General features: G+C 45.7%; 1 protein-coding gene across 3 annotated transcripts in view; it reads right to left on the bottom strand.

The window, feature by feature from the left end:
* Window positions 1–947: 947 nt before the first annotated feature.
* LOC147903494 (DNAJ heat shock N-terminal domain-containing protein) overlaps window positions 948–23,516 on the bottom strand; it is a 47,947-nt gene continuing 25,378 nt past the window's right edge. For all 3 annotated transcript variants that reach the window (XM_087399369.1, XM_087399384.1, XM_087399378.1), the window contains 3 exons: window positions 20,617–20,708; window positions 1,791–1,906; window positions 948–1,525 (listed from right to left, as the gene is read on the bottom strand). In XM_087399369.1, the coding sequence (XP_087255495.1) occupies window positions 1,174–1,525; window positions 1,791–1,906; window positions 20,617–20,708 (560 nt within the window). In that variant the 3' untranslated portion in view covers window positions 948–1,173. The remainder of the gene's footprint in view (window positions 1,526–1,790; window positions 1,907–20,616; window positions 20,709–23,516) is intronic.

Here is a 23,516-nt window from a genome sequence, read left to right as displayed (position 1 = left end):
TATGAGCTACCAACCCTAGTGTTTTCATTGGCCTTAGCATATCAATGCTAACTTTCCCCATGCTAGCCCTTAGTTCAATTTCAATGGCTAGCTACAAGTCAATTTTGTTGATCCTATAAGCATCCTTGTCCCAACCCTAAACTTGTGCTTGTTGATCCTTTGTTAGTATGTGCCTCCCAAAATGGCAAGCAATGTTAAGCTATGGCTTGCAAGTCTTGGGCTCGATTGAATCAAAGCTGCAGTTTCTTTCTTTATCAAGGCATCTATTAGGCAGTTATGATGGAATTTTACTCTCTCTCCTTTAAGCTCTTCCTAACCACGAGCTTGGGCAAGTTTCTCTTGATGCTATGTCTAAGGACCTCTTTAAGGTTGACTGTTTGTTATTTTTGCGCTCCCTTCAAGATTAAGCTCTTCTTTTTTTAAAGCAAGGGTTACGTTGATTAGGAAACCTCCCCAGTGACTTGGAAGTCTGTAAAGGATGCTCACTCGTCATTGGTTCCTTCTATTATTGTTTTTCCATTTTCTCCAAATAAATTTCTTTATTTTGAACTTAAAGAATAGGAATACAACACAAGCAGAACTCAGGTACGCTCCTTTCTTTAAAGTGTGTCATGAATACTCAATTCAAATCTTACAGCAGAGAAAAGAAGTTTGGTAGAGTCAATGCACAGGGACCAGGTTCTCCTCGATCAAGAAGAGAATCACCTTGCATAATGTTAATAGGAAAATAAGTCAACAAAACAAGTTAAGTTGAATCCAAAACTATGTAAACAAAATAAAAGATGTGTAATCCATGAGATAGAATGGAACTAGGATGACGGTAACAGAGAACTTTGGATTGTTTTAACTTCTAGTCTGATCTAGACATTGTAGCAAAGATTTTGTAAGGTGCAAATGGATTAATTTCTATTTGATTGCACCGATCAAGAGTGTACTAGAGGTTTTCACAAAACTCTATAATAAATCGCCTGCAAATGGAATAATTTCTATTTGATTGCATCGATCAAGAGTGCTTGAGGTTTCCACAAAACTATATAAACAAATCAGAACAAGAATACATTTTATGATATAGAAGAAAACGAGCAGGAGTGTAGAGAGGTCTCCAACTTATTTAGTCAGAATCCAGTGGCACTAGTGCTGTCACATTACTCTCACAGCAATCAAGCATTCAACTTAAAGAAAACTCCGTTCCTCATGGGATGAAGAGAACCTTGAAGATAGACCTTGAGCCATGTTGCTCCTGTCAAGTTTCACGCTTTGCCTACCCGACACCAAGTCACTCTCTCGGTCCCACGGCTTCCATGGATGGTTGCCAGACCACTTCGGTGTTTCCTCATTGTTCAACTTCTTTTCTTTTGACTTCTTAGAATGTACAATCCGATGCTTCTCAACTAGCGAGGTTGAGCGTTTTGCCTTATTAAATTGGTCGATCATTTCTGCTGTGTGAGATGCAGGATCTCTTCTAGTGGAAGTATCCTCATCTTTTGCAGCTGTTAGGGCTGCCTGTTTGTATGCTTCCAGATACCTGTTGTAAAATGATAATGAAAATGAGGTTTGAAGGTACCACTTAGATGCCTTACAATCCTCTCCAAGAACACTCCATAGCAATATACAGAATGTTGACATACTTGACCACAAAAACTATACATACAATACTACATTCAACAAAAGACACATTCGGTAATAGAGGTCTTTTCTAAGGGGAAAAAACAAAAGATACATTCGGAATCAGCCAAAATTCCTGAGATTAAATTTGCAAAGTTATAACCATGGGCCCTTGGATATCTTACTGCATCTTTGCTTTTTGAGCCTTCTCTAGAGGGGTGTCAGTCCATATGCTAGTATCACCTCTGCCACTCTTCTCAGATTTGCTGAAAAAGGTAGAGTGCATGGATGGGGGACCCGCCTGGAAAAACCATATTTAAAAGCCATGAGGGTACAAAGTGATTAAATTCAAAGAGATCTAAAAGAAAATTTGTTAGATATAAGTCAAAGTTTTCCCAGCGCAATGTTAATGGCCTAATACTTCTTCAAAAAGCTCTGAAACCTACATTTGAAACTTCACAATAGTTGAAGTCTGCATTTGACCTTTTTGTGGCATGATTCATGCCAATATACCATTTTATGTAGCTACAAACAAAGCGTTTTCAAAATAACAAGCTTGTGCTAATGCATACAAAGCTCACTCTGAATATTATATTATTTTAAGAATGATGGAACTCCAGTTCTATCATAATATTTCCATAAAACTTTCTCATATCTTCAATTTTAATATTTTTGAGAAGTAAGTGAGGTCCAAAGGTACAAATCTTTGTGACGGTACGGACGCCTCCTCAAAGCCGTCATTGGAAGATGGCTTTACTCCCCCCTCCCTTGGCAGCATAGGCAAGCCCTTTAATCACAGCAGTTCCTCCTCACCTCCCCTCCTCTTTCAATGCCTCCAAGGGTGTTTGCATCCCCTCCCACCCTCTCCAGCTCCCTTGAGGAAGCCATTATCAACTCCATCCCCCCCTCCCCAAGCACCCCTTCCTCCAACGGCATCTTTCCCACCCTACTGAACACAGGGTTAGCTCCAACATTGGTCCTCCTACTGAATCCAGGGTTAGCTCCAGCATTGGTCCTCCTACTGAATCCAGGGTTGGCTCCAACACTGATCCTCCTTGGAGGCCTTGCTGAGAAGATCTCCTTCCAACCCGTGCTCCAGCCTTCACCCCCTCCCTCCTAGCATGCCCTTTCAGCTTGTTCCCCCTCCTCCCCCCTCAGACCCACCAGTCACAAACTCCCCCCCCCCTCCTCCTTCACCCTTATAACCCTCCCATGATCTCCTCCACCTGTTGCCAGAGGGAGGTAGGCTACGGCCACTCCCAATAACCTGCTCTTCTTTGGCTTCCTTCTATTAGCACGCAGTCCTATCGTAGACAGCCCTTATATATGAGGAGTTCTAGAGGGTTGGGCCCTAAAACTACACGAACGTTCCCCCCAACTACTCCCATGGTCTACAGGTTTCTGTCATTTTTGGTCGCATCAAGAAGGAGAGGAGACGAGAGGAGGGGGGGGGGCGGGGGGGGAGGGGGGGGCAACAAGGTCCACCTTGTCTGAGGTTTCCTCTTCACAGAGCAGCCGAACCCTCACGCAATATTTGCCATCCATAAAGACGCTAAGAAAGTAGGAGCAGGACTCCCTTTAGCTGGCATACATATACGATTGCACTCGCTTGACCCTTCGAGACACAAAGGCCATACAGGTAGTGTACTTACCATTCCTCGCAGGCTCAATGGAAATAGGATGACAAGAAAGTTTTTTCACACTACAAATCCATGCTCCTTCAGAGCACAACTTTGGAGGTTAAAAGAGGAGGGAGGAAAGGGGAGTGGGGCAGAAGGGCGGGATTGTCATCTTTGGCCAACAAAGGCCATCCAGAGGAGCAATGTAGAGCTGTAGCCCTAGGCCTTGAGGGCAGGCAAGCTCTCTAGATTAGAGAGAGGCTCAAGCGAGATTTGCCATCCATAGAGAGTAGAAGCCGGACTCCCTTTGGCTGGTAGATAGATATGAGTATGCTCGCTTGACCCTTCAAGACACAAAGACTAGACAAGTAAAGTACTCGTGGAGGGAACGGCAATGTCCAATCACTCCCCTACGTGATGAGGTGTGGGTCTCCACCATGGACTTTCGATCGCATTTTTAGAGACCAGATGCTTTCTCTCATGAGACACTGGTTAGGAACGGCGGGGCACATCATGAACGTTATGTGTAGGACCAAGGCCACGTGCGAGCTGACCTTTTCTTCTGACATGCCTAGTAAGGGTAGTTTGCCGATTGCCCTCAAAGTGGATGGCGCCTCCTCCCAAGCCTCTTCGGATGGCACTTTTTGGCCTCTACAAGCGGTGGATTTTTGCCTTGGGATCACAGATGACAAGGATTTGCTAACTTCGGCCTATAGGTTTGGTGTGACGTTTGTGATGCCTCTTTCAAGGTGGCAGACGAACTGGGACTATTCACCCTAGAACTACCCGCCAAGGCGAGCCGCTCAGAGCTTTCATTGCATGCTTCCAACAGCTCCAAGATGGCTCTATTGTTGCAAGGAGTCCTTACTAGGCATTCGAAAGATCGATTTATGCTTTAGGAGCATATATTCTCAGCAACGGATGTTAGGAGATGCAAACGTTTGCTCCAAGTCAAGATCCCAAGGTTTGGTCCCCAACCATAGGCCGTAGTGGGGGAGTTTGTGTTTATATTGGGCAAGCCTTGACCTGGGATGTCTTTGACAGCATCTTGCTGGGGTTCTCCATATTGGGGTCGTCAATGTGTACGCATCAGCATGCCAACAACAAAGGGGGCACCTTTGGTAAAATCTAGCAGATTGTCTACGGCCCTTTATGTGGAGGGCACCACCAATAGCCTAGAGAGGGTGAGACACCTCCTAGAGGTCTATTGCATGGCTTCAAGAGCCACCATCAATTGGAATAAATCAGTAGATTTCCTCACAGCATTAGAGGATGTGGAGTTGATCTTGGCTTCAATCGGATTCCTCAAGGCCAAACGGTGCGTTGCTGGGCTTGCTCAATCGGTTTGGTTATCTGAGCAGATCAACAAATAGCCTCGGTGCAAGCTCTTTTACTAGAGCTCCGCTAGGCCCCCCACATGCAAAGCAACAATGGTGTACCACGTTCTTTTATCCATAGTCTAGTACATAGCATCACGTTGGTGCTTCCATAGAGGTTGTATGGGATTGCTTAGGAGGCTGGGTCGGAACTCTCTATGGGTGAGTTCAAATGGCACTCGAAGGGGGAAAGAATTGAGCATCATTCAGCCTTGGAAGCTCCTACTTTAGTAGGGGATTCTAAGGAACATTCCTCGCACCGAGGATTATTGGAAGTAGACGCTGTAAGAGTGCAGATGAAACTTTAAAAAAAGGGGGGGAGGAAGAGAGAGAGAGTGCAAGGGATCTCAGGCCTCCACTAGAAGAGATGAATAACAATGGGAGGGGGGGCCTATATATAGCCTCACTCCCTGTAGTCGGCCTGCTGTAGTGGGCATACCAGCCTGCCCCAAGGGGGCCGACCAGGCAACAAAAAGTGGCTGACCAGCAGGGAGGTCCACCCTGCCTCTGTCCCAGGTCCTGCGCCTTGGAAACCCGACCAATCAGGTCGGGTCTTTTGTCCAAGGGGTGGCTACACAAGCCCCCCATGCTGGCCCATACAATGCACAGCAAAGGGGCTGCTATCGCAGCAACAAGCAGGCCCATACGAGCCCTGAACAGCCCAGATCTGACCCGCACCCCTCCTGGAAACACCCACAGCCAGCGCAACTCCAAGCAAGATGCCCGCAGGGCCACAAGCCATGGCCTGACCTGTGCCGTACTGGTCTGCACAGATCTGCTCCCCTCCAGGCAGCCAGATCTGCCCCAAAAGGTAGCTAGACCTAGCACAAGACCCTGGCAGACAACCATGCCCAGCTATGCATCCAACCCTCCCCTACATTGTCCTCGCATGGGGCAGGCACACCCCCCAGAACAAAGGCCCTCACTCATGATCTACACATGTACATCAAGAAATGCACAACTCCAACACCCCCTCTCACCTCCTGGATGTAGCATCATCTCTAGGGAGCTAGGTGTGCCGCTGGAGCAACTGAAGGAATCCATTGCGTGAACCACCATCACTGAAGACCGCCAAGTACTATCAGAAGAAGCCAGATCTGCTCCCCTTCTCCCCTTCATTGTCCTCACATGGGGCAGGCACACCCACAACAAAGGCCCTCACTCATTATCTACACATGGTACATCAAGAAATGCACAACTCCAACACCCCCTCTCACCTCCTGGATGTAGCATCATCTCCGGGGAGCTGGGTGTGCCGCTGGAGCAACTGAAGGAATCCATTGCATGAACCACCATCGTTGAAGACCGCCACAAGTACTATCAGAAGAAGCCCCCTCTTGGCACGAACCATCTCAACATGATCTCTGGAAACATGTATGATGTACCGCTGCTCCCAAGTCACAGGTGCAAGGCAAACTCCTTTGGTCTGGTATTGTACTGGTACAACAATCCAACTATTGCTGCCACAGCTGCGAGATCTGCTCCTGCATGGTCATTGCATCGCTGAGCTATACAGCCCCCCTCTCAGGTCCAAACTGGTAGACTGACTTCAAGATCAATAAACCACTGTACTCTAGAAAAAGCGGGCATCCAACTGCTCACTAGGATAAAACTACAGTGTCTGGAATCCCGCAGTGGCAATCATTTGACCCATCGAGATCTGCATCAGCTAATCAGACAATAGCTGCAGCAAAACAACAGGAGACCCCCTCTAGGTCTGCCAGGTCATAGCATCCAAACATACATAGTGGTTTAGATATGGCCATCTGAGTCAGCGGTTGTGGCTCGAGGTCCTGCCTGAAAGCCTTCCTCGAATGAAAACTCCTTCACTACTGCACCATCTGGCAAGTACCGCTGCCACATACAAGCAAGCAATCCTCCATCTAGAACTAGAATGCCTACCAGCAGCACATCCTGCCTCGTGCTACTAGAAGGCAGGAACAATCGAGGTGACGGCAATAGAATCTGCTTCTATCCACTCACTAGTCCTCGGACTTTTTCTTTGAGGACACTGTCACCAATAGTGACCTTTTTGGCCACAACAGTTACACGTACGTGAAGCCTTTAGTGCTTCTCTTTTTGCATCTATCATCTTATTCCTTCCCTTCTACTCAGTTGCCGAGACCTCCGAGCTACTAACCTGGGAAGGACTCTGCAATCTCTCCTCCTGGTCAAGCACCATGTGTACCAATTCCTCCTAGGTCAACGTATTCATCCTTCCACTAGTAATCAAGGAGACGAATAAAAGGCGGAGTACTGGGAAGGCAAGTGGACAACAATGTAATAGCCATGTCCTCATATGACATCTCCTATCCCGCCTGGAGAATTCCTTGTTGAAGCTCCTGGAGCTTGTTGATGTGCTCCCCATATACTTTTGGCCACTGTCATGTGCTTTACATGATTAATAACTTGAGGAGTACAGTTCAGATAAATGAATGAATGTACCCTCGCATTGACCCAGTCCTAGAGCTGAGACATGGTCTCAGCCTCCTGCTCCAGCATCCATACGTTTGCTACAAGGGGATCAAGCATAGTAACCCCCACCAAAATGAATCTGCTAAATCATATGACTGCAAGATGGACTCCATCATGACTTGCCACACACCGTAATTGAGCCCATCCAATTGACGATCCCACTAGGAAGGTGGGTAACACATGAATTTTCACCTTGTTCTCAACCAGAGTAGCCATGTCGGAGCGAAGAGAGAGTAGAACTAAGAAAGCAGGGTGGACGGGAAGGTGGAGAAGGGGATAGAAGGAGAAAGATAGGAGAGGGCTGGAGAAGACAATGAAGAGGCTTGAAGCCTAAGATACCTTCACGCCTTTGTTGTCCCGTCCCTTGAAACACCTTTCAGATCTGAAAACACCCTTCAAACACTACACACCTTCATGGACACCCGAACCACCCTGCTTCTATCTTGGGTCATGCGCTCTGGATATCTGACCAATCAGGTTGGGTCTGATGTCCAGGGAGTGGCCCCCCATACTGGCCCATACAATGCGCAGCAAAGGGGCTGCTATCGCGACAGCAAGAAGGCCCATATGAGCCCTAAACAGCATGGATCTGACCCGCAACCCTCTTGGAAATACCCGCAACCAGCACGACTCCAAGGCGGCCTGCCAACATTCCCATAGGGCCCTAAGCCATGGTCTGAACTGCGCCACCCTCATCCACACAGATCTGCTCCCCTCCAGGCAGCCAGATCTGCCCCAAAGGTGGCTGGATCCAGCACAACCCCCTGGCAGACAACTATGCCCAGGTATGCATCCAACCCTCCACTACACTGTCCTCACATGGGCTGGGCACACTCACAACAAAGGCCCTCACTCATGATCTACACATGGCACATCAAGAAATGCTTGACCCAACACAGATACTGGTGGATCTTCACAGTGGCCTCTTTTATGAGGAAGGGGTCATCGTTTTATGCGGAGCTTGATGAGGTGTGGTGTGGCGACACCTCTCCACCGGCCTCATTCGCACTAGTCTGCATTGTCGGGAGGAGTTTGAGCACCAGCCCTTGATCTAGCATCTTGATGTCAGTGACAAAGAAGGGCACATGGTGGGCCATCACATGCACATCAATTGTGCACAACGAAGGGGTAGCTTTTGGCAGTGGCAAATCTGAGAGGTGCTCAAGGAAAGCTTCATGAGAGTGACATAGCCATCTAGGCATCATAGCGTGAGGGGCTCAAGGCGAACACACATCCAAAGCGCCCCCCTCCATGGTTCGGCCAATTCTATAGGATAAGGGTGTCACTTAGAATTCTCTTCAAGGCTGAGCCTATTGATACTAACCCGGTATTGTACAACATATGCCTAGCGAGGTCTGATATTGCTAGAGTCCGGTCCGACAAACCCTGATCCTTAGGACAACAGTGCTTCGGCCTGTATGGAGTGGCAAAGAATCAAAGTGGTTGCAAAATGGACCATCAATCCTCGACTCTATAGAGACCAGTTATCTTAGTAGCGCTTGTGGCTCTAGAAGGGCCACCTGCTTAGAAAGATTCAATGGGACCCTAGGGAGTGGTTTTGTGTTGGGGTAAAGGCACATTGCCACCCCTTTATTAAAGATATGACACCTATGACTGTCTTAAGACAGTCATAGGGTGAAAAACCTAATCCTAATAAAACTTATGAGTTTGTGGTGTGGCTCATCACTTCACACCCGCATCTTTTGTGTCACCTCTCTCTCACTCTCTCCCCGTTGTACTTCTCCCTCATTCTTTCCCTCTCAACTGGTATCAGAGCCTTCATCTCTCCCTTCCCACTCCTGCCTACCTCTCCCTCTACCCCTCCTTATCCCCTCGGGACTCGTGCCCTCAACAGCGTGCAGGCAGCGTCGTGGGCGGAGCTGGGCATTGCGCAGGCAGCGCGGGCTACAGCGGGGTAGCGCGGGCGGCAGTGCGGGGCAACAGCACGAGACAACGTGCGTGCGGGCAGAACAGGGCGGCGCGGAGCAAAGCCAGCAGCTGCAACAGCAGCAGCTAGCTGCTGCTAGCTGCTACCCGCTACCAAGCGGGCGCAGCCAGTGTGCAGCACCGGCGCGCACCCATGCAGCCTCAGGGCCTCGAACAGGGCGGCGAGCAGGCGCGCGCGTAGGGAGCTTGTGTACGAACGTACGGCCATCCGTACCGCCGTGCGGACACCGTACAAGCGTCCGTACTGTACGGACGCCACCGTACAAACTGAGTCACGGAGCTGCCTCAGGGAGCTGCGTCAGGGAAGTGCATTTCGAAATTTCTGTTGGATCTGTACCCTGCACAGGTACAGCAGGTACAGTGGTACCCTGCACAAGTACACAGGGACAGAAAGTACAGCAGGTACATCAGTTTTTCTTTGGGGAAAGAAGAAAAAGAGAGAGCACTCTGCTCTTCACATTCCCGGCTGTTCAGTTCTTAAAACTGTGTGTTGAAGGTACAGCAAGTACCCTCCTGTCCCTCGTGCTTGAGGTGACTAGTACCACAGTGTGTGGTGGTTGCACAGTTATCTTGTTTTTGGGAAGGTAATGCCTTGATTTTGCAGAGGGCTTTTATGCTTTTGCTGAGTGCAAATCTCAGCTTTTGGGTGACATTTTCAAAGGGCTTTTGCCTGGAAGCTTATGCAGTGTATGCCTTGAGGCAGTGTGGAGCCAGGGAGCCCACATTGGTCTTGTTTCCGCAGTGTATTCAGTGACATTTCTGCAGGTCACATTTTGTGTACGACACCTTGGAAAATCTCAGTTGAGCCACGCTTGGCCAGGGCGCATCGAGTTTACTCGGTCCCTAACTGTCCATCGTTGATAGTGCTCAAAAGATTTTCTCTTCAGTGCTTGTACATTGGGATCTGTGCTGTTATTGTGTACAGGGCTGTTTATGCATTGCATTGTTAGGTGAAAGTGCCAGGAGAGCGCTGTATTTTGTATGCTACCTCAGTGTTGAGGTGTTTTTCACTTGGTACAGGTGTCAAATCAAGGGGCTTTTACCCAGATTTTGCTTGAGAGCACTTGGGTTACTGTTTGAGACCTTCAGATGCCTTTTATCCCCTTGGCAGAAGGGTGATTGCTTGGGATTTGTCCCATTTTCTGTTGCAGGTTTGTGACAGGCTGAAGTGTCTGGAGCCTCTTTTCAGTGAACAAAACAGTGTATGACAAGTGGTTTATGCATATGAAATCAGTGCAATACCTCATCTGAGGTGGGAGAAGTGATCAAGACAGCAGTGTTTTGTGCTTCGTCAGCTGATGATGCACTGTTAAAGCACTTGTGGAACAGCTGCAGCATTCTGAAATTACTGTTTTATGCCTATTTGAGCACGGTACAGTGTGTCAGAAGGTACAGTAACTGGAGGGAAATTTTTTCTGTTTTGCTGCAGATTTTTTTTTGACAGTAAAAACAGCACTATTGTGAGTGCTCCTGGCTCTTGATAGAGCAGGTTTTTTCTGAGAAATCAGAATTTTATTCAGTCCTTTTTGACTTACAGGGAGTCAGGTACTTTCCTTATCTGATATGGCATCAGGGGGAAGTGAATCATCAATTCTGAACGTAAAGAAATTGGAAGGGGACACAATTATGCATTATGGGCAGAACAGTGTTTGAATGTACTTCTGCTAAAGAAGATTTCTAAGCCCATAAGGGTGAAGGGTGTCAAGCCATCTGGGATGTCAAATGATGAGTGGGAGGAGCTAGATTTGTCCGCGAGGGCTGCTATCATGCTTACTCTCAGTGATTCTCTTGTGTTCAATGTTCAGGCTGAAAAGACCTCTTATGGCCTATGGCAGAGGCTAGCAGAGTTGTATGCCCAAAAGAGTTCAGCCAGTAAGGTTTATTGGTTGAAGAAGCTGGTTGATCTTCGCATGAAGGAAGGTACAGCTATGACCTCACACTTGAGTGAGTTCAATGCCATCTTTACACAGCTGATTGCACAGGGGTTGAACCTTGATGAGGAGTTCAAGGCTACTTTCTTGTTGTGTACCCTCCCTGAGAGTTGGGACACTTTCAAGACCACCCTGTCTAATTCAAATGTCACTCTTATATATGCTGATGTAGAGAGCTCTCTCCTTATGGAGGAGATGAGCAGAAAAAATAATGCGGGCAGCAAGTCTTCAAATGCTTTGCAGGTACAGGAAAGAGGCAGGACTCAGCAGAAGGGGAGATCTGCTGGTAAGTCCAAATCCCGCAGTCAGTCCCGTGGCAAAAAGGATATTGAATGCTTTTATTGTGGCAAGAAGGGACATGTGAAGTCTAAGTGCTTCAAGTTTATACGGGATCAGAAAGCCAAGAAGGCTGAGGCAAAGGATGCAGGCAGTGGAAGCAAAGGCAAAGGCAAGGCCAAGGTAGATGACCTGGATGCAGTGAATGTTGCAGCAGAGGACAGTGACAGTGACAGACATGATGTTTTATGCTCTTCTGCTGTAATTGCACATACATTGATTATTGATGGCCATGACATGCACACCTGGCTCTTGGATTCAGGTGCTTCTTTTCATGTTACTCCTCATAGGGAGTGGTTTACTTCCTACAAAGGTACTCATGGAGTTGTTCACCTTGGGAACAACTATGCATGTCAGATTGCAGGGATTGGCAGTATACAGATAGTATTCCCTGATGGACGCATATTTATGCTTGATGGTGTTCGCCATGTGCCGCAAATCAAGAAAAATCTGATTAGCACTGGCTTGTTGGATGACAGTGGTTACCACACCACATTTGGGGATTCCAAATGGGTGATTACTGATGGCCAGGTTGTAGTGGCTGAGGGTTATAAGAGTGATACCTTGTACCCTCTTTATGTTTCCAGTGTAGGTAAGCATGTTGTTGCCATAACCGAGCTGCCAAAGATTTCATTGTGGCATACCCGGTTGGGACACATGTCCGTTAAAGGAATGCAAGAACTGTCACGTTTGGGTTATCTGCCGTCTCTTTCATTTTCAGATTTGCCTACTTGTGATCATTGCATATTTGGCAAGCATTCTATGACTCCTCATAAGAGGAGAACTCCCCAAAATAGAGCACCGCTTGATCTAGTGCACACTGATTTGTGTGAGATGCCACAGCTATCACTAGGGGGTGCAAAGTATTTCATTACTTTTATTGATGATGCCACACGCAAAGTGTGGGTCTATTTCTTGAAGCATAAGAGCGATGCCTTAGATGCTTTCAAGAAGTTTGTCGCTCAGGTTGAGAATCGGACAGGTCGCAGGCTGAAATGCCTCAGATCCGATAATGGGGGTGAGTATGTGTCAAATGCTTTTGTACAGTTTTGCGAAGCTAAGGGCAATAAACAGGAACTCACAGCCCCTCATAATGCATCTCAAAATGGTGTAAGTGAGCGGATGAATCGAACTATTCAGGAGAAGGTTCGATGTATGTTGTCTTATGCTGCATTGCCCCATGGCTTTTGGGCAGAAGCCGTGCAAACAGCAGTTCACATAATTAACAGGTCGCCGAACAAGGCTTTGGAGTTGAAAGTGCCAGAGGAGGTGTGGTCTGGCAAGCCACCTTCATATAAGCACTTACGTGTGTTTGGCTGCGAGTGCTTTGCTCATATACGCAAAGAACTGCGCACCAAACTGGAGCCAAAGTCTTCCAGATGCATATTTATGGGTTATGGTGACGAAGGTGAAATGGGGTACAGGTTATGGGATCCCGTTAAACGGAAGATTATACGCAGCAATGATGTCATCTTTAAAGAGGATAGTGTACACAAAGAACCCGTGCAACCTGTGGAATACAAGAGGGTTATTTATGATGATGTCGGACAGCAAAGAATGCCCATTTATATGCAGCAGCAGGCTGCTGCAGATAACCCTGTTCAAGAGGGTATACAGGCTGAAAATCAGCCAGATAATTTTGCCAATGATGCACCACTGAATATGCCAGCAAATGGGGCTGTAGAACAGCCAGATATGGTGGTACAGCCACCCGTCATGCATGACGAACAGGCTAGACAGCAGCCTAATCCGGATCATTTTGTTAGGAGGAGCACCCGTGTACAACGGCCTCCTGACAGGTTTGTTCCAGGAGCCAATAATGTGGCTGATTTTATTATGCTGACAGATTGTGGTGAGCCTTCCAGCTGCAAGGAAGCTATGGGAAGAACAGAGAAAAGGAAGTGGGAGAAAGCCATGCAGTCAGAAATGCACTCCCTACTTCAAAATGACACATGGGACTTGGTGCAGCTACCTGCAGGCAGAAAGGTTTTGCCATGCAAGTGGGTTTACAAAGTCAAAGTGGATTCAAATGCTTTACCGAGGTATAAGCCCAGATTGGTTGCCAAGGGATTTAAGCAGGAGAAAGGCATTGACTTTGATGAGATCTTTTCCCCTGTAGTCAAGATGACTACTTTGAGAGCAGTGTTAGCTCTTGTTGCTCATGAGGACATGGATTTATGTCAGATGGATGTGAAGACTGCTTTTCTTCACGGAGATCTCCATGATGAGATCTATATGAGTCAGCCAGAGGGATATGCTGTTAAAGGGAAAGAGCAGCTTGTGTGTAAGCTCAAGAGGAGCTTGTATGGACTCAAGCAGGCACCAAGAGAATGGTACAAGAAGTTTGATGCCTTCATGCAGTCCCAAGGGTATCATAGGTGTGAGACCGATCATTGCTTGTACACCAAACGGGCAAAGGATGGCAGTTTGATGCTACTCATTCTATATGTGGATGACATGCTAATTGCCAGTAAATCTCAGCATGAGATTAGTGCTTTGAAGAAACAACTGCATAAGTCTTTTGACATGAAAGACTTGGGTGATGCAAACCATATTCTTGGCATGCGGATTACTCGTGACAGGTCCCAGGGACTTTTGTTTCTGTCACAGAAGGAGTACATTGACAAAGTACTGCAGAGGTTTAAAATGGAGGGGGGGAAGTCTATTAGTACCCCGTTGCCTCCACATTTAAAACTCAGCAGTAAGGACAGCCCCAGATCAGATGATGATAAGGCTGAAATGGCCAAGGTTCCGTATGCATCTGCAGTTGGTTCTTTGATGTATGCCATGGTTACCACTCGTCCGGATATTGCTTTTGCGGTGGGAGTCATCAGCAGGTATATGGCAAATCCAGGCAAGCGGCACTGGGAAGCAGTGAAAGGTGTCTTGAGGTATCTCAAAGGTACCAAAGACTTGTGCATATGCTATGGTAGGCAAGATGCATTGGTGCATGGTTTTACAGATTCAGACTATGCAGGGAATGCAGATAACCGGAACTCTACTACCGGTTATATTTTCACATTTGCAAGAGGTGCTATATCATGGGTGTCTCGGTCGCAGAAATGCGTTGCACTGTCAACTACTGAAGCTGAATATGTTGCAGCCACTGAGGCTTGCAAGGAAGCACTATGGCTTACTCGGCTGGTGGGAGATTTGGGCATTACAGGAGATATGCCAGTTTTGCATTGTGATAGTCAGAGTGCTATCATGTTGGCAAAGAATCCGGTCTTTCATCAAAAGACCAAGCACATAGATGTGAAATATCATTTCATCAGGGAGGTACTGGAAGACAAGCGACTTGAGCTTGTGAAGGTGCATACTGATGATAATCCTGCAGATTTGCTCACTAAGAGCTTGCCTACAAAGCGGTTTGCACATTGCCGCCACATCATGGGATTAGAATGAGACCATTCTTATTTTATGGTCTTGTATACAGTAACTGTATATTGCTGTAATTTTTATTCTTTTCTCCCCTTTAGGCACATTGGCCTTTAGGTGGGAGGTTGTTGGGGTAAAGGCACATTGCCACCCCTTTATTAAAGATATGACACCTATGACTGTCTTAAGACGACAGTCATAGGGTGAAAAACCTAATCCTAATAAAACTTATGAGTTTGTGGTGTGGCTCATCACTTCACACCCGCATCTTTTGTGTCACCTCTCTCTCACTCTCTCCCCGTTGTACTTCTCCATCATTCTTTCCCTCTCAGTTTTGGCCATATAGGAAGCTCAAACAAGATAGCGAAAGTAGTGTTGTTTTCGTTCACCACTCAAATTGGCAAACGACTACAGTTAGAGGCCTCAGCTTGAAGCCCATCCACAAAGCGCCACTAGGTGGAATAGCAAATCCCCACTGATGTCATTACTAGATTCTGGACCCAACTAATGAAGATTTCTAATTTTTCTAGTTGTTGGCCTTCCCAATGCCCCATGGCTAGTATAGATGCAGAGAGCCGTTGTTGTTGATAGCACACTGCTTGTGGGGCTATCCTTCTACCAAGAGGATCTGGTCTGGCTCTCTTATGATCTTAGCTAGGGGATGGTGACTTTGCAAAGACGCACTTTCTTCACCGAGATGCCTTCGCCGTTATTCAGGCAACCTTGAAACGTTCTCTCTGACTCATTGGTGCCTGAAGCCCTTCGCCGGAGGTCATCGTTTGGGAGACGATTTCTAGCATCACAGCCTGGCACATCTAGGTAGCCCAATGCAACCTTGTCATGGGAGTGCAGCAAACCTGACCTATGGCCACACGCATCGGTATTTGGTACGTTATCATCTATACTTTGCATGCCATATGGGAGCAAGGTACAAAGACTTAAAGAATCTTAGACTAGCGAAGGGTGTGTGTGCTTTTGCAAGGCTTGGCCTGCATCATATTTTCAGAGATCAAGTTAACCGCTAATTGTATATCCCTCCCCCTTTGTTGTTAGCGCCCGCTTCCAAGGTACTCTGGCAGTGAGCTGGTACCTTGAGAGGCAAGCTATAGGACGACTAGCATTCGTCATTTCATTTCATCACCTAATAGATTGCTGAAATTGTGTTTTCTCAAAGCTTCTAATAGACGGTTCTTTTTTTTTTTTAAAGATTGAATTCTAGGGCTCTTCAGCCTGTTCCATATAGTGAATTCATGTGCATATGAGCTTACTGTTGAGCGCGGAAGCAATACAATGCAAGTGGAATGCAAAGAAGCAAGCAGCAGCTGAGAAAAACGAAGTACTTGCAAATGGATAATGAGAAAGTACAAGTGGTGGCCAATATAGGCCCCAAAGTCAACCACAAGAGTTAACCAATGAAGTCAACCTGAGAGTTAACTGGATCCTAACTGACCACAAGGCCATACCAAGGCTAGGTGCTAACAACCCCCCTCCATGGTATGCTTTAAGTATCTTCGATATATCTTAGGTATACCTGGAAATTATATCAATTTGTCCAAGATGGATATACTAACCTATGAGAGTACACGGAGACCAACATCACATAATAAATGGTGCCAAGTGAAGGCATGTCAAAAAGCCTCACACTTGGGTATTTGTGAAGAGATCAAGTTATCCTCTATGGGAACATAGGACAACTGTTATTCTCCAGCTGACAGGCGCTCTCGAGTATAATGATAGTGCACCTCAAAGTGCTTGGTATGCGCATGAAAGATAGGATTATGTGCAAAGGCCAAAGCACTCTAGTTGTCAGTGTAGACCATGGTAGAGAAGGGCTGGCGGACATCAAGATCTGCAAGTAACTTACGAAGCCAAACATACTCTACAAATGGCTGTGAAGGCTGCCATGTACTCAGCTTAACAACTCGAAGTAGCAACTCTAGGCTGCTTCTTGCTAGACCAAGAAATACATGAAGAGCTAAGCATGAAATAATTGCCACTGTGAGTCGTAACAACTTGCCCAATCACTATCCGTGAATGCATGCGAATCCAATGAAGACTAAGTACTATAGAACAGTCCTGAATGTTGCATGGCCTTCAAGTAACAGAAGGCTCTCTTCACTGACTGCCAATGCTGCATGCTGGGCTTTTGCATGTACCTGCTTAAATGGAAAATGGCATACTGCAAATCAGGCCGGGTATGACTAAGTAAATAAGGCAGCCCACAACCTGTTGATAGAGTGGCATCAGATGGGGCATTCCCATCTTCGAGAGAAACGGAAGACAGGTTCCAGTGGAGTAGAATCCGGCTTGCAATCAGCAGATTGGAAGCACTACAAGAGTTGTCCAATACATTTGAATTGACTCATCATTATGACCCCCTCAACATTGGCAAACTAGATGCCCAAATAGTAGTGCAACCTACCCATATCTCACATTGCAAATGATTTCTGCAAATCTGCCTTGAAATCTGCAACTTTTGCGTGTCTGGCCCAATGATGAGCAGACATAAAGAGTGGCTTTTACAGTCCAGCTAAGGTAAAGGGACATGCTAAGAAAAAAACATGTCTCAACTGACAATGACCTTGCCTGTGCTAGGCTGAAACAACCTGTATCCTTTGCTTTGTGAGTTGTATGAATGAAAATGTATTTGATGGCCTTATCATCAAGCGTATGCCTCAGCTGAGGGGATACATGTGCATATGCGAGAGATCCAATCACCCGCATGTGAGAAATTACAAGCTTCCGGCCTGTCCATGCTTCATAAGGGGTCATGGTTTTCAATGCTCGTGTGGATGCTCGGTTGAGGATATAGTTGGCACACATAACAACATCCAACCAAAATTTATTGGGCGACACTTCCCCTTAGCATGCACCTGCCCATTTCGTGTATGGCACTGAGGTAGATGAACCAAAACTGGCGTGGTAGCCATAGCACCACTTATAGTGGCTACGGTGGCAGCACGTGCCTCTGTAGAGAGACTGGTCCATATACAATTCCCCAACAGTTCCTAGATAACAGGTGGTGCACCAAGTATGACCACATGGGACAGTTGGTATTATCGAGTCTTCCCTCAGCGGCAAGAATTCCAAATGACTCATGGTTTGCCATTGCAAATGAAAATTCCCCAAGAAAAAAGTGCCCTACAAATGTCAAAGCCTCAAGGCTACAATGAAGCTTTTGCAAGATTTGCTGATATTTGCAGTGATCTTTGCTCAAATTGGCCTTTATTTGCATTTGCCCTTTGATTTGGATACTTTGCCTTCACATTTTGGGGCTTTTGCCAACTGTGCACTCCACTTGGCTTTTGTGCCCCAGAATTTGCTTTGCAAAGACATTTAACCACTATTTGTGGGTACATTGTGCTTAGATTTGCATTGGACAGATTTGCAGGCATTTGCCCTTTGATTGGGCTGGTCACTTTTGTAGGCTAGTGTTCTCTTGGACAGGATTTTGCAAGACAGCTCATTGACAACATTGGGATCAGCCTTTTGTATTTTTGCTCAATGTTTGAGAGCATTACACTTGCAGAGCATTGTTATTATTTTTTGGACTTGACATTTGCATCTTTGCAATCTACTCTTGAGCAGCCAGCTCATTGAATTGTCTGAAAGGGAAAAATTAGAAATAGAGAGCAAATGTCGGAAAAGCTGCAATATTGCAAATGTGACCAAATCTGCTGCAATTTCTTGCCAATGTCACTGAAAAACCTTCAATTTCATATCAAAGCAACCAAATGTGATAAAATAACCTGCATATCTGAAAGTAGCCTGCAATCTGCTTGCAATAGATCCAAAAGCACCAATTTCGGAGAGATGAAATTGAGCCAAAAAAGGGCAAATACCTACCAGAACCCCAAAATGTAACCGAAGTAGCAAATGTCACTCAAATGTAACAAAAGGCCCGAATTCTGATGCAAGCCTGCAAATCTGAGTATGCAAGCGCAACTGACATATGTACGGTGTACGAACAATTGGCAAGACATACGGGCACAATCTGTACTAATGAAATTCGGGGTTGTGTGGACGAATTGTACGGCTAATTGCTAATGCTGTACATATGAGTTCTGCACACTGTGCAGACTATTTGCAAACTATACGATGCATGTATGAACAATTTTTGAAAGTTGTGCGATTGATGTACCGACGGTGCTGTCAATGCTTGTGCGTATGCAAATCTGTACGGAACACTGATGCAACATAGATTTGTACGATGTTTACGGCGTTGATCCGTACGGTGTGTATGACAAATGCATGGATGAGGTGACCAATCTGACGGAGAAGTCCTCAAACTTGTACAACAGACCTTCCACGCTGATATGTAGGCGCAAGTGCAGCCTGGAGCAACAAAGACTTGCACTGGACCACAGCTCCCAAGCCGAATCTGGAATTGCAGCAATGGGCAGCAAATGCACGGGGGTGGCAGGTATGACTGATTACCACTGTTGGGTGCAGGGAGCAATGGAATGCTAGTGGCATGCAAAGGAGCAAGAACTAGCTGAGGAAAATGAAGTACTTGCACATGGATAATGAGAAAGTACAAGTGGTGGCCAGGGAACGGGAACATTTCGGGAACATGGGGGGTTAGAACGGGAACGTATCGGGAAGAGGGAACGGGAGAATGGGAACGGGAACGCCACGTCATGTGGCATGTCATCAAATCACATGGAAACATACCAAAATATGCTAAGAATAACTAGATGTAGCAGCTCTAAGCTTTCCATTTCAGCTTTAGACTTTTATAGACACAATATACTTAGAAAACTGAAATATACATCAACGCAAAACCACTTGTATGCTCCTCCTTTCGCATTGGGGTACTTGGCGATGTCATCCACCTCATTCCACACTCAGATTTCTAATCCGGGTCAATGCCTCTTGGAGGAGCCATTGAGAGGGTAGGAAGGGGCTGAGTGGGTGAGGAGATGGAGAGAACGGGCTGAGAAAGGAGATGGAGAGCACTCAGCAGGGGCTGAGAGGAGAGGAAGGGGCTGAGTGGGTGAGGAGAGAGCTTAGAAGGGAGTGGAAGGGGCTGAGCCTTGAGGCCCGAGAGCTTAGAGAGGGGGCTCAGTGGCTGAGTGGAAGGGGGTGGAGAGTGATTGCAGAGGGCTTAAAGCCCCCTGTCGGCGCCAAAACGGCGTTCCCACACAGCCCTAAACCCGGAACGCTAGAGACCCAGCCCGGACATTCTTGCCACATTCCCGGAATGTTTGGGAACGTTTCCCAAGCATTTCCACTTCTCGGAACATTCCCAAGCATTCCAATCGTTCCCGCACTACCATACACCTGGGAACGGCGTTCCCACATTCCAGGAAGACCGAACGCCATTCCCTGGTAACTATGCAATATAGGCCCCAAAGTCAACCACAAGAGTTGACTAATGAAGTCGACATGAGGGTTGACTGAATCCTAACTGGCCTACAAGGCCATCCCAGGGCTAGGTGCTAACACTTAAAAGGCTGTTCAGTTGCTATACACAATAGCACATCTTAGTAGACATAGTAATGTGCAAGTCACCTAAGCAAAGATTTAAGTGCATGAATATGTCTACTTTGTCAATCCAAAGGCAGGCAGAGTTTGTATAATTATCAAATTCTAAGGGAAAACCAAACCATAACATAGTTCAGCATAAACTACAATAGATTCAATCAAAGTTTTCAATTACTGCCTTAACTCAAGCTTCTAAGTATACTCCACAGGACCTTAAAAACAAATAGACGTAATCGATCAAATGGATGTCAATCTAAATGGTAATACTTTGACATTTGTAAAAAGCTAGAAGGAGACACTAGCTAGGAGAATTCCAAAACATATTTTCAACTTATTCCTATGTTTTCTCAACAGCTATTATAGGAGAGAGTAGGTAGGAGAGTTTCAAAACAGTTTTCAACCTAATCCTATGCTTTTGGACTCATTCGAGCAAGAAGAGAAGAAAGAAAAAGCAATCTCTACCTGTCTTTCAGGAGGGAGTGCAGTCATCCATTCATCTCGAGCAGGTACTTTTGGAGCCTCAAGTAATAAGTCATCACCTGGCAAAGGTTCTCCTGTAGAAAATACAAACCCAATGTGAAGGTCTAACAGTTGGTTAAGTGCAAAAGTTTGAAATCACATGAAGTAAGAGTTTGAAAAGGAAATAGATGTGGCATCAAGATTTAAAAGAAGCAGATGAACTCAGCTTCCATGTACATATACATACTTTTTGCTAAACAAGTCTCTCTTAGAATCTGATTTTTTACCATCACAAAGACAACTCTAAGGAGCTCTTTTTTTTTGGAAAAAAGACTAAGGACCTCTTAAGTGATGCAATCACTGAAGAGGCTGGAGACCAGAACTTCAAGCACAAGTAAGGAGCTCATACCAGAAATCTTGTAGCCAAATACTAATCCAAACTAATAGAACAGAGCACCTTTTTTAATGTACGGGACACAACAAGTTTAAGCCAAAGCAGTACAACACTAGATGATGTGGCAATGCCACGCGATAGACCAAAATATTTTCTTGGCCCAATACATAAACAAGCTAGTCTAGCTGAGTTTAGCTCATGTTAAGATATAAGAATAACCACCAAGTGGTCCAAAAATGGCATTAGGAGTACATAAAACCAAGCAATCACTATCCCTTATGCTTACTTCTACAATCTGCAGCCCAAAGATGTCCATGCATCTTCTTCTCCTCCAATGGCTTTGTTGAAGACATCAGCCACCCATGTGAAGGCTTTTCCTCAAGTCAAACTGCACCAAGTGTTAAGCGCCCATCCTCTTAGAAGTGATGCTATCAAGTACATTTGCCAATCATATAACCATGCATCACCATGTTTCCTAGACCTTTGTAGAGAAAAATCAAGGTTTCCACAACCCTACAAGACGTGATGGTGCCATGTGGATGGCCAAAAAGCTCCAATACATAGACAAGCTGCCCTAGCAAAGCTCAAGTACTATCAAAATTTTAAAGTGACTATTTGTTAGTCCAGATATGTCATCTGATAACTGCTAACAAGGTCAATTACTCTGTTGGTCTCAAGGCAAAGACAAGAGACATTAGCCTTAGCAAGAACTTGCTAGGAGCAATGGGAGACCCTACTGTTGTCAATTCCTAGTATGCCTCCTTTGTCTCAGCTACCACAAGTGGGAAGGAAAGATCTCGCCTTGCTTGAAGAGGATACACTGTAAGATTTATGTGCATGTACATAACTACTCTAAAAAATGACGAGCAACATGAGCTGAAGGAAAGACTCAACTAAAGCACTAAAGCAAATATATATTTCAAGATAAACGGAACACCATCTCCATGTCCTCAAACCTACAGGTCTTGTAGGAGCTCAATAGCTTCATAAAAAGACCTAAACAGACACACACTGAGTAAAATCTCATTACATGGAAATACACGACCACAAGCCCCACCATAAGCTGGTAGATCACTGTGGGCTGTGAATTGCCATAAACATTGGACACCAAATAGAAACAGATGCCAGATCTAAAATGCGCAATCACCTCCTCAAATCTCTAACCATGTGTCCTTCGAGCTTCCATGACATAACGACAAGTCCTAAAACATAGTTATCAAGGTTTGCCACCCCAACAAATCCCCCTCAAACTGAAGATAGGGGTAAACAAAAGATGACACTCTGTCTATCTGGCTTATTCTCAAAACAATGGTGAACACTCAGCAAAAATAGAGTATGCCTCTCACCAATAGAGTTTCACCCAAAACAATCGAAATAAAGCCCATCAAGAGTATGAGCACTCACGCAAAAAGTTCCCTCACAACCACCAACTTGCCATTGATAGAGGTCGAACAAAATGTATTACCAAACACCAAAGCTACAGCCAAAGAAGAGCAACACACTACCAAATAAGCTACTATGCAAACACACTTCTAGAAAGCATAGTCATCATCCATGGTTGCAGGCCCTTCTACCGCAATACAAACCCCTGCAAATTCTTCTAACACACAATTTGCATGGATGACCTTCTCTGCATCACTCTTCTTCTTAAAACAGTATTACTCCTTGTGCCCAATCTTCCCACAATACTGACACTTGTAAATATCTCGTTCTTCTTTCTTTGATCCTCTAGCCTTCCTAATGGTAGTCTTTTTAATGAGATATGCTCTCTCTTGACCTTTGAATGGCATGCAGATGTCGTCACTCTTCATCAAACAGCGTGGAAACTCGTCCAAGCTGACATCTTGACTTATGCACGTATCTCCATATTGCAAAGGAGGCTTGACAAAGGACAGCCTTGGAATCATCTTCCTCCACTCTCACTCCTAAGTCTATCAATTGCTTCATAATAGGACGCCTCCTGTTCAGATGCTCACCCAATGTTCCTTCATTAGACATGAATAGCCCAAAGAAGTTTTGCTTCAGCATGATCTTTGAATTCTTCATGGTCAAACCGTATACTGTCTCTATGGTCACCCAATATGCTGCTGCATGGTTTCAGAAGTCGAGTGGAGATAGTAACCACTGCCAAGTGCTCTCCTGCGTATCTCTAACACACATCTGTTCTTTGTCTCCCAGAGCTGAATCCTCTCAGTACCTTGATTGTTACTGGGCTTCTTCTCAATACCCAACACAAGCGGTCCATTAGGTAGAGCAAAACTCCAAGTATCCACGCAAGAAAATTCAAGCCGTTGAATTTTTCTAACGAAGTGGAACCTTCAAGCCTAGACTCCATGATCGTATTTGCAATCATGGCACTCTTACCAATGGTAAGAACAAGGTAGATTCATGTGCATGTGAAGAACTATTCTAGAAAATGACGAGTAACGGAACTGAAGGAGAGAATCAACTATGCAATAAAGAAGATATATATCTCACGATAAACAGAATACCATCTCTGTCTCCTCAA

The sequence above is a fragment of the Dipteris shenzhenensis genome, chromosome 3 (genome assembly GCF_047967505.1).
Source record: "Dipteris shenzhenensis isolate YYH24624 ecotype China chromosome 3, Dip_SZ_1.0, whole genome shotgun sequence".
Lineage (NCBI taxonomy): Eukaryota > Viridiplantae > Streptophyta > Polypodiopsida > Gleicheniales > Dipteridaceae > Dipteris > Dipteris shenzhenensis.
This window is presented reverse-complemented; position numbering and strand designations above follow the sequence as displayed.